The sequence below is a fragment of the Platalea leucorodia genome (assembly GCF_965183815.1).
Source record: "Platalea leucorodia genome assembly, contig: HAP1_HAP1_SCAFFOLD_54, whole genome shotgun sequence".
NCBI lineage: Eukaryota > Metazoa > Chordata > Aves > Pelecaniformes > Threskiornithidae > Platalea > Platalea leucorodia.
This window is the reverse complement of record NW_028121453.1, coordinates 334,379-344,129: the sequence shown is the minus strand read 5'-3', so window position 1 is coordinate 344,129 and position 9,751 is coordinate 334,379. Positions and strand designations below refer to the sequence as shown.

At 49.9% G+C, this 9,751-nt stretch overlaps 1 protein-coding gene across 1 annotated transcript; it reads left to right on the top strand.

The window, feature by feature from the left end:
* Positions 1-3,066: 3,066 nt before the first annotated feature.
* On the top strand, positions 3,067-4,035 carry LOC309603321 (olfactory receptor 14A16-like; the record flags this gene model as incomplete). Its single annotated transcript, XM_082338198.1, has 1 exon — positions 3,067-4,035. The coding sequence occupies one exon, from the start codon at positions 3,067-3,069 to the stop codon at positions 4,033-4,035; it is 969 nt and encodes a 322-aa protein (XP_082194324.1).
* Between the last annotated feature and the right edge of the window lie 5,716 nt (positions 4,036-9,751).

Below are 9,751 nucleotides of genomic sequence, written 5' to 3'. Positions count from 1 at the left end.
AGTGCTGTCTGGGCTGTGTGTCACACACACGCTTTGAAGGGGGGCAGCTTTCCTGTGCAGGACCAGTGCTGTCCCTGCCAGCTGCACGCAGCTGTCTGTGAAAGCCTTGGCACCTCACATAACTCTACAGGCCTTTCTTTGGCCATTCCATTGAGTAACTGTCCTGAAATCTGTTAGGCCATGTGGGGATGAAACGAGACAGCTCTCATGATAGTCAGGAGAGATCTGTGAAGTACAGCTGATGGAGATCAGAAAGCGAGAGACTTAGCTCTCCCTGTGGTCCATGAGTCCATTTGATCAGCTGAATCCCTGTGTAGGCTGCCCAGAAAATAACAACTAGAGAAAGATTCTCTTGTCCTAAACGTGTGCATCTGCTGTCATCTCAGTTGTCCAAAGGAAATCATCCTCCTGCTCAGAAATGATGCCCCAGATACCACCCTGTCTCTCAGAGCAGATACATTAGAACATGTAGTTACCTCCATGTCTCTTGGACCAGCTCTGGCACCTCAAATGTCACCAGGTGTTTGCATCTGAACACCTCACTCCTGGGCTTCATCTCCAGTAATTAGCATGGGAGCTGCCTGCAGGCAGCGAGGGGAGAGGAGTGAGACAGAGAGAGGTGTTAAAGGCAGTCAGCAGTGGGAGGATGCTGAGAGCTCACTAAGGGAGAAATCCTCACAGCCCTTGACACGGTAAGTCTCTGGCTGCAGGAATCTCCTGAAGCTGGTACATCCCACAGTTGACAGGATCTGTCAGGATGACTCTCACAGTATCCCTGTTGGAGAGGAGAGGAACATGCTCCAGAGCAGGGCTTCCCTGCTGCACGGTCAGAGGGACAGGGCACGATCGCTGCCTTCTCCTGGGGACAACTGCAGGGGTGTGAAGCTGGGTGTGCAGCCAGGGGTGCCCAGGGCCGTCCTTCCAAGCAGGGTCCCTGAACACCCCAGGGGCTGTGTGCTGGGGCAGGGACTGTTCTGCCTGCCAGGGTCAGCACTCAGCCTGTCCGGGGAGCTGCCCATGATGCTGCAGGGAGAAGCTGTGAGTGGAAGGCAACCTCTGGCAGGGCAGGACAGGATCCTTCTTCTGCAGAGAGGCTGCTGCGTGGGTCAAGGCTGCTCACAGCTCCAGATCACCACTACGAAACTTCCAAGGGGATGTTTCAAGGGAAAGTTCAAGGCAGGGTTTACAATAAAGATAAGGAGATTTCCCGAGTCTGTGTTTTCAGTTTCGTACTGTGAGGGCAGGGGAGAGAAGAGGGGCAGTGGGGGAGGGAAAGAGAAAGAGAAAAGGACCTGTCAAGTTTGAACAAGTCATTGAGACTCCTGAGCTGCAACTTGGAGTGGCCAGTAGGTCTGCTAATAGCCTCCTAAAGTGCCTTCGACTGCTCTTCTGCCTATGGACAGCACCAGCATCACCTCTGCTGGACCCATCAGGGTTGCTCTGAACTTTTGCCACTCCCAACAGGAACATGTGCCCAGCCAGTCCCTGCAAACAGAAGGGTTTCTGTAGGGCCAAGGTGAGTGCCCAGAGGTTCACATGGGGTTTGTTAGCAGGGAAAAGACATGGAACAGGGAAACACCTCCCAGGGAAAAAAAAAATCTCTAGGCAGCAGACAGATGATCAGGAAATGAGAGGAAACTAAAACCAGAAATGTTGTGGGAGGGAGAATGAGCAAGCCTCCTCTCCCACCCAGCAAACCCCATGTCCTCAGGGCCGCGGGGTCCAAGGCGTGAACCACCTCCTCTGCAGCCAGAGCTCCAGCAGAGCCGTGGTGCAGCTCTCCAGCCACGGGCCCTTCTCCCTCTGCAGAGCACAGGGGCTGAGAGCAGCTGCCCGGCAATGTTGGTGTCCGGGAGGTGGTGTGTACAGCTGGGTAAGGGTAACGCTGTCCTGAGTCAGTGCCTGAGTGCTTCTAACCTGGCGTCTCTCAGCCAGACCCTCACCTTATTTTAACTTGTTTCTCCACTGGTCTAGGTTATTCTTATTTTATTTTGTTCTTGCTGTCAGGCTCTCTGGGGATGGGAGTTTCAGCTGCAGAGTCACACACTGATCTTGTGTGTCATCCCATGCAGGTGTGTCCATGGGAACAGGTGTCCCAGCTTTCCTCTCACCTATGGAGATCTCATCCATACAGTCTGTGGGGCTGGGGAATGAGCTGACTCTTACTGAGATGCCATCTTTAGGGCACCTGGCTGTCTATTTGAGTTGTTCTTCCAAGCCTTGAACTGCCCTCAAGGATGCAAAGCTGTCCCATAGCACCTCTCTTTTCTCTGAAAGCCCCATGGAGAACGCAGAGACTCTACGACCGAGGAAATGCTGTCGGGTTGGTGAAATGAGGCATGTGTGTCCTTGGCTAGAAGTGGGGTTCTGAGACCTTGAGAACGAGTGAGACATTTAGTGGTCTGCAGTGAATCCCTCTGCTCTCAGCAGTGTCTGGTGGTCTTCAGGGCACCATGGGAGTGTGATCACCCTCCATCTCTGAAAGGTGCAAGCCCAGGGCAGCTGGGAACAAGGCGGAGGGACAGACCAGCTCCCTTCATTCTGCTCTAAGCCACAGGCAATCCTCCTGCCTCTCAGGACTCCCTCTGTTCTCCCTGAGGACAGCAGAAATTCTGAGGTTTCTGACATCCAAGAACACTCCCCAGGGGAAACGGAGGGAAACTTTAAGAATAAACTCTGAAATTGCCCTCTGCCATTCTGCTTCCTCACCACAGGGAGTGCAGGTGCTGACCGGCCCTTCTGCGTTAGGAGCAGTTTCATCTGACAAAGTCCAACACCAGGACTGGGTCCTTCCCCCACCTTTCCCATGAACCCACTCCTGCAGAGTAGGGCTGACTCCTTGGCAGGCAGCAGGCAGAGCCCGTATTTCTCATGGCACATTCAGCCAGCACCAAGCAGAGTTTCAGAAATGGAGCTGAAGGAAGTTCTCATAGAAAAGTAAAAAGGGGGTGGGTGTAGAAAGGGGAGCATCTAGGAGAAATGGCTTTTGTTTTGTTTAGAGAAGTCTCCCCTAACTTCTCACTGCATTTTCCTCCTTGGACAGTCACTCATGACCAGAAGCAGCAGATGTCCAACATAAGCTTCATTACCGAGTTCCTCCTCTGGGTTTTCGCAGACACGCGGGAGCTGCAGCTCTTGCACTTCTGCCTCTTCCTGGCCATCTACCTGGCTGCCCTCCTGGGCAACGGCCTCATCATCACTGCCGTAGCCTGTGACCACCGCCTCCACACCCCCATGTACTTCTTCCTCCTCAACCTCTCCCTCACAGACCTGGCCTCCATCTCCACCACTCTCCCCAAAGCCATGGCCAATTCCCTGTGGGACACCAGGGCCATTTCCTACTTGGGATGTGCTGCACAGGTCTTTTTTTTCTTTTTCTGTGCTACAGCAGCGTTTTATCTCCTCACCATCATGGCCTATGACCGCTACGTGGCCATCTGCAAACCCCTGCACTATGGGACCCTGCTGGGCAGCAGAGCTTGTGTCCACATGGCAGCAGCTGCCTGGGGCACTGGGTTTCTCAACTCTCTCTTGCACACTGCCAATACATTTTCCCTACCCCTCTGCCAAGGCAATGCTGTGGACCAGTTCTTCTGTGAAATCCCCCAGATCCTCAAGCTCTCCTGCTCAGATGCCTACCTCAGGGAAGTGGGGCTTCTTGTGATTAGCATCTGTTTATTCTGTGTGTGTTTTGTTTTCCTTGTGGTGTCCTATGTGCAGATCTTCAGGGCCGTGCTGAGGATCCCCTCTGAGCAGGGATGGCACAAAGCCTTTTCCACGTGCCTCCCTCACCTGGCCGTGGTCTCCCTGTTTCTCAGCACGGCAGTGTTTGCCTACCTGAAGCCGCCCTCCTCTTCCTCTCAATCCCTTGATCTGGTGGTTGCTGCTCTGTACTCGGTGGTTCCTCCAGCAGTGAACCCCCTCATCTACAGCCTGAGGAACCAGGAGCTCAAAGACCCACTGAAGAAGCTGAAGAAACTATGTAGCTGCTGCTTCCAGCTTCAGGGAGTTAAAAACTTTCCTATCTTCCAGTAGTATGTCTCAATATCTCTTTAGCCCACTCTTCAATTGTGTTTATGTCTATTCTTTTTTATCTCTAGGTCTCAAAGAGCTCTTGTATGAATGGTCCTTGAGAAAGGCGGACTGCGTCAGATGCAGTTTGCACTTAGCATAAGGTTGAGGAGAGTAGTTTATGGTTTCCTGAATTACATCATGTTTAAATTTGTTTGTTAGCAAGGAAGTTAAACATGCTGTGTCCGCGTGCAGCCAGTTCACTGAGGAACTCAATGAACTGAGAAAAATGAACTGAGTTCATTGAGTCAGGGCTGCTCAGTTGGCGGCCAGTCACAAGTGGTGTTCCCCAGGGCTCAGTACTGGGGCCCGTTCTGTTTAATATCTTTATCAATGATTTGGAGGAGGGGATCCATTGCACCCTCAGTAAATTTGCAGATGATACCAAATTGGACAGGAGTGTTGATCTGCTGGAGGGTAGGAAGGCTCTACAGAGGGATCTGGACAGGCTGGATTGATGGGCCAAGGCCAATTGTATGAGGGTCAAGAAGGCCAAGTGCTGGGTCCTGCACTTGGGTCAAGCCCACACACCACTACAGGCACGCAGGGAAGAGTGATTGGAAAGCTGCCTGGTGGAAAAGAACATGGGGACGTTGGTGGACAGCCAGCTGAATGAGCTGGCAGTGTGCCCTGGTGGCCAAGAACAGCATCTTGCCTTGCATCAGGAATAGCGTGGCCAGCAGGACCAGGGAAGTGATCGTGCCCCTGTACTCGGCCCTGGTGAGGCTGCACCTCAAATACTGTGGTCAGTTTTGGGCCTCTCATTACAAGAATGACACTGAGGTGCTGAGAGTGTCCAAAGAAGGGCAACGAAGCTGGTGAAGGGTCTAGAGCACAAGTCTTATGAGGAGCTGCTGAGGGAGCTGGGGTTGTTTAGCATGCAGAAGAGGAGGCTGAGGGGAGACCTTCTCACTCTCTACAACTACCTGAAAGGAGGTTGTAGCGAGGTGGGGGTCGGTCTCTTTTCCCAAGTAACAAGTGATAGGACAAGAGGAAACAGCTTCAGGTTGTGCCAGGGGAGCTTTAGATTGCATATTAAGAAAAATTTCTTCACTGAATGCGTTATCAAGCATTGGAACAGATGCCCAGGGAAGTGGTTGAGTCGCCATCCTGGAGGTATTTAAAAGACGGGTAGATGTAGTGCTTAGGGACATGGTTTAGTGGTGGACTTGGCAGTGTTAGGTTTATGGTTGGACTTGATGATCTTAGAGGTCTTTTCCAACCTCAATGCTTCTATGCTTCTACGATTCTATGATCTTCCTGACAAGGGTGACTGAGGAGGCAGTGAGGTGAGGCACCCTGTAGGACTTCCTACTTACAAACAATGAAGAGCTGGTCAGGGATGAGAAGGCAGAGTGGAGGCTCCTGAGAGAGGGGAACAAGGCAAAGAGCAGGACTTGAGGAGAGCAGGCTTTGGCCTGACCTGCTTGGAAGACTCCCATGGGATACAGCCCTGCAGAGAAGAGGGGTGCAGAGAGCTGTTTGATGGTCAAGGGTCTCTTCTTTCAGCTCCAAAATGGTCCACCCTGGCAGGCAGGAGGTCCTGCAGAGGTGGCAGGAGGAAGGCCTGGATGAGAAAGGAGCTCCTGACTGGAACCAAGCATGAAGAGGAAACACAGAAAAGGTGGAAGCTGGATGACTCAATAGTTCTGTGGTTGTGTGCTGGAGAGAACTCTTTGCATGTGTGTGTTCTTGTCTGGGCATAGGGGGACGAGGGGATCCCAGGGCCAGGTTCTGGAGAGACAGAGTGTCTAAGACAGCTTCCTGGAGGGATCCGTACTGTCTGCGTTTCTATATAGGTATACATTTTACACTAACATCATATAGCATACAAACAGCCCAACCCGTGTTTCCCTTTTTCCACTGACCATGGTTTTGCTTGGCCGACAGACCTCCCAAGGTCCCTTCCAGGATGAGTGATCGTGCATTTCCTTCCACCATGGGTCTTCCCTTGACAATACAGCATGGGTGGGGCAGCAGGGCCGGGTCAGTGCAGGGACAGGGCTGGCTCTGACAGGGGCCATGAAGCAGCTGCTGGGAGGTGACAGCAAGGACAGTTTACAAGGGAGAAATGTATATCTATATTAACTTCAGTGTTTTTAGGAAGGCAAAGCTTTTTAAGCTTTTTTAAGCTCTGGCAAAGCTCAAGCTGTCACTGGCAGAGGTCTCACAAAGTCAGTCTGCACTTGTGCCCGTGGTCCTTCAATATGTTGTTGCTGGACTGGGGCTTTTACTCCAGTGTAATCTGCATTCGTCATGGCATGAGACAGTCAGTTCCTACACCAACAATCTACACCCTTCTTCGTGTTAGGCCACCACTCACTGTCCTTCACTCTGCTCAGAGTGTTTGCCTTAGCTCATGGATGAGCTTGATTAGATCTCCTTGAGTATTCTGAGGCACAATCCAAAGCTTATTGCCTTCTGCATCTACAGCACAATAAATATTACTTTGCCTTACTATGCGGATTGACCTGATGGGTCTTTTCACGTTACTCCCTTTAACGTCCCTCGTCAGAAGGTGACATTTTCCCAGATTGGGTCAAGATGATGGGCTCTGTCACAGCCACTTGAAGTGACTTGCTCTTGAGTTATTCAGCCTGAGTTCACCATAGATGACCCAGGAGCATTCAGGGATGCTCGTGTGCCTATTAATAATAGGGCCAGGTTTCTCAGGCTCCCAATGGCCACTTCAACTGTGGGTCATCCCCAAGAATCTGCTGGCAAGGGTACCAGGATCCATGGTGCCAGCCCACAGGAACCTGGGCCTTCCCAGTAGAACCTGTGCATCTTGTCCAAGACTTACTCTTGAGTTCCCAGACTGCAGTGATTGCGTTGCATTGATTGTGACTTATGTTAGTGACTATATGTTGCTCCGCTAGAAACAGAGCTGCTGTTCCAGCTTTCTCTAGCTCATTTTCTAAAACTTTTAGGTCTGTTCCTAAATCTTGTACTCATTCAAATTCTAACTCCAGCTATTTAATTTGTAACCAGAGTCTATGTCTGTGAACCCTAAGATCTTCCTCTCTTTTGATTAAGACGGTTCTCTTAATTTGGGAAATTCCTCTTCCTTCAATTTCTGAATGTCTTTTTGCACGTTCTTCACCTTCTCATCTGTTTCTCTCAGGAGATCCTGTCAATCACATCAGGTACACCGCCGGGTGCCAACAGCACAAGCTTCGTTTTTTACTGCCTTTTAAGTTTTCCTGTTTGCAGTGACTCAAGTGTGCTTCACAGGCTGCAGAGGTGGGATCTGCTACCTTAAAACAATGGAACCTCCAAGGGCATTCCCCTTGTTTAGTCACCCACTGATGGAGTTTTGTAACACCCTTCTGCTCCTTAACATATATTTTAGCTCAAGCTGCGTCATCTATTTGATTCTGTGCACTTCCCATGCTGCCTTCACACAAGCAAACACTAACAAGAATTTTGCTGCTCCAACTGGCTAATAAGGAGTTTTAAATGTGTTTTCTGTAAGCAGCAATTCCAGATCTACTTTTCTTCAGAGTTCTTTTGGTTCTGAGCATCCAGAGAGCCAGACCAAAAGATGTATCGCTCGTCATTTCAGTTACCACCCTCACCCATGAACCTTCCACTTTTGCTGCAGGGCTTTCCCTCAGTTTACAGAATGAAGTTGGCATGAGGCTGCTTCTTAGGATAGCTTCCCAGACAAAATGCTCTTTGAGTCCAGCCAAGGGTGTGTTGGGGACAATACCTGAAGTCAGCCAACCCAATATTAAATGAACAAAGAGTTATTTGTTGAGGGAATTCTGTGTGCAGGAGTAAGGCCTGCCTTCCGTCCAAGAGTGCAGGTTTTTATACTATACGGGTAGGGCACCTTAAAAGGGGAATGCCACATTGCTGATTTGCTGCAATCCATCTGGGAGCTAGAAAACAGCCAATGACCCAGACCCTTGGCCCGGGATTTCCAAAGGCCAGCCAATGCAGTTTGGAATGGGTCCTGAGGACACCAGAAGGGGAAGGGTTAGGACAAATACTCAAAAACACAGACCTAGCACAGTAATGGCCAGTTTTCCTGGTGCATAAATATTGTCTGAGACATATATCCAACACTCTGGCCAACCCTGATCAATCTAGACCAACGTACAAGAAGAAAACGTTTTCTATCTATCTGTCAAGCAAGTGGCAGTATGAAAGTTCTCAATAAAGGCAAAGAGAATTTTGACTCCAGCACTGCTAGACTGTACGCAGGTGTGGTGGGCTGACCCCAGGCAGCAACTAAGAACCCACCCATTGCAAGCTCACACTCCACCAGCAGAATGGGAAAGAGAAGCAGAAGAGCAAATGTGGGAGAACTTGTGGTTCAAGATAAAAAAACTATTTATTGGTCTATTAAGTGAAGCAAAGCTGCGCGCGCAACCAAAGCAAAATAAGGAATTCATTCACTACTTCCCATCAGCACACAGATGTTTAGCCATTTCCAGGAAACCAGGGCCTCAGCTCACGTAACAGTTACTTGGGAAGACAAATGACATAAGCACCCACATCCTCCCCTTCTTCATCCTTTTCCTCATTTTTTATTGCTGAACATGACATCATATGGTATGCAATATCCCCTTGGTCAGCTCAGGTCAGCTGTCCTGGCTGTGTCCCCTCCCAGCCTCTTGCTCATCCCCAGCCTACTGGCTGTGGGGACAGAGTAGGAAAAGGAAAGAAACCTTGCTGATGTGTGAGCAATATTCAGCAACAGTCAAAATACTGGATTGTTATCAACACTCGTTTGGTTACAAGGCCAACGCACAGCACTGCACTGGCTGCTGTGAAGGAAATTAATGCCATCCCAGCCAGCCCCAGTACAATCTCCACCACTTATTCCTGCTATTTGCGTTATGCTCAGGACCTGTACTATCCAAGACATCCTTATTAACACCCGCTGCCCTCCTGTCCTTTGATATGCACACAGGCATCTGGAAGCCCCATGGTCACAAGTCTTGCTTCTCATGGTGTAGTTTAATAAGCCCCAAATCACTGGACGGCCAGTAGGGCTGGGCACCAGCAGCCCAGGAGCATCCCAGAGGATGCTGAAGAGAATCTGTTGTCACAGACATCAATGAGCTGACTTGGGCTGGACTCTGTTACTCATAACAAAGGCAAAACTGGATGGGTATATCAGTGCTGAGGATAGCCACAGCTGCAATGACCGTGAGCTGGTGGAGAAGTAAGAGAAAGAGCAGAATCATTGCCCAGAATTGCCCAAAAGCAGATTCCAGCTGGTTCAGGAGCAGATTGATCTGACCTACGTAAACTGAGTGGCTCTACAGAACAAAGTTTCTCTGCTAGCAGTGTTGGTGGGAAATGTGGTTTTATGAATGACTACACATAAATATGTTCCTAGAGCGAGAGAGCAACAACTGTGGTGTGCACGCTTGACGCTGTCAGTAAAATGAAAGAAGAAAATCATTGGAATTGATACCAAAACATCATTAGAGCTGGCAAAAAAATTTGAAGTTTAGAGAAAGATGACTTTTCTTCAGTTATTGCCTAGATTTATTTTTGAGCTAGGTTTCAACTCATGACAAAATCCACATTTGGGTCTTGAATAATTTGGCCACGTAGAGAGTCTGTTGCTGCCTGGGATTCCCTGGGGTACCTTGGAACCATGACACGGGACCTCCAGGGTCCCTTCCGGAGCATTAGCTGGTAACCGCCAGAAAAGCACCTC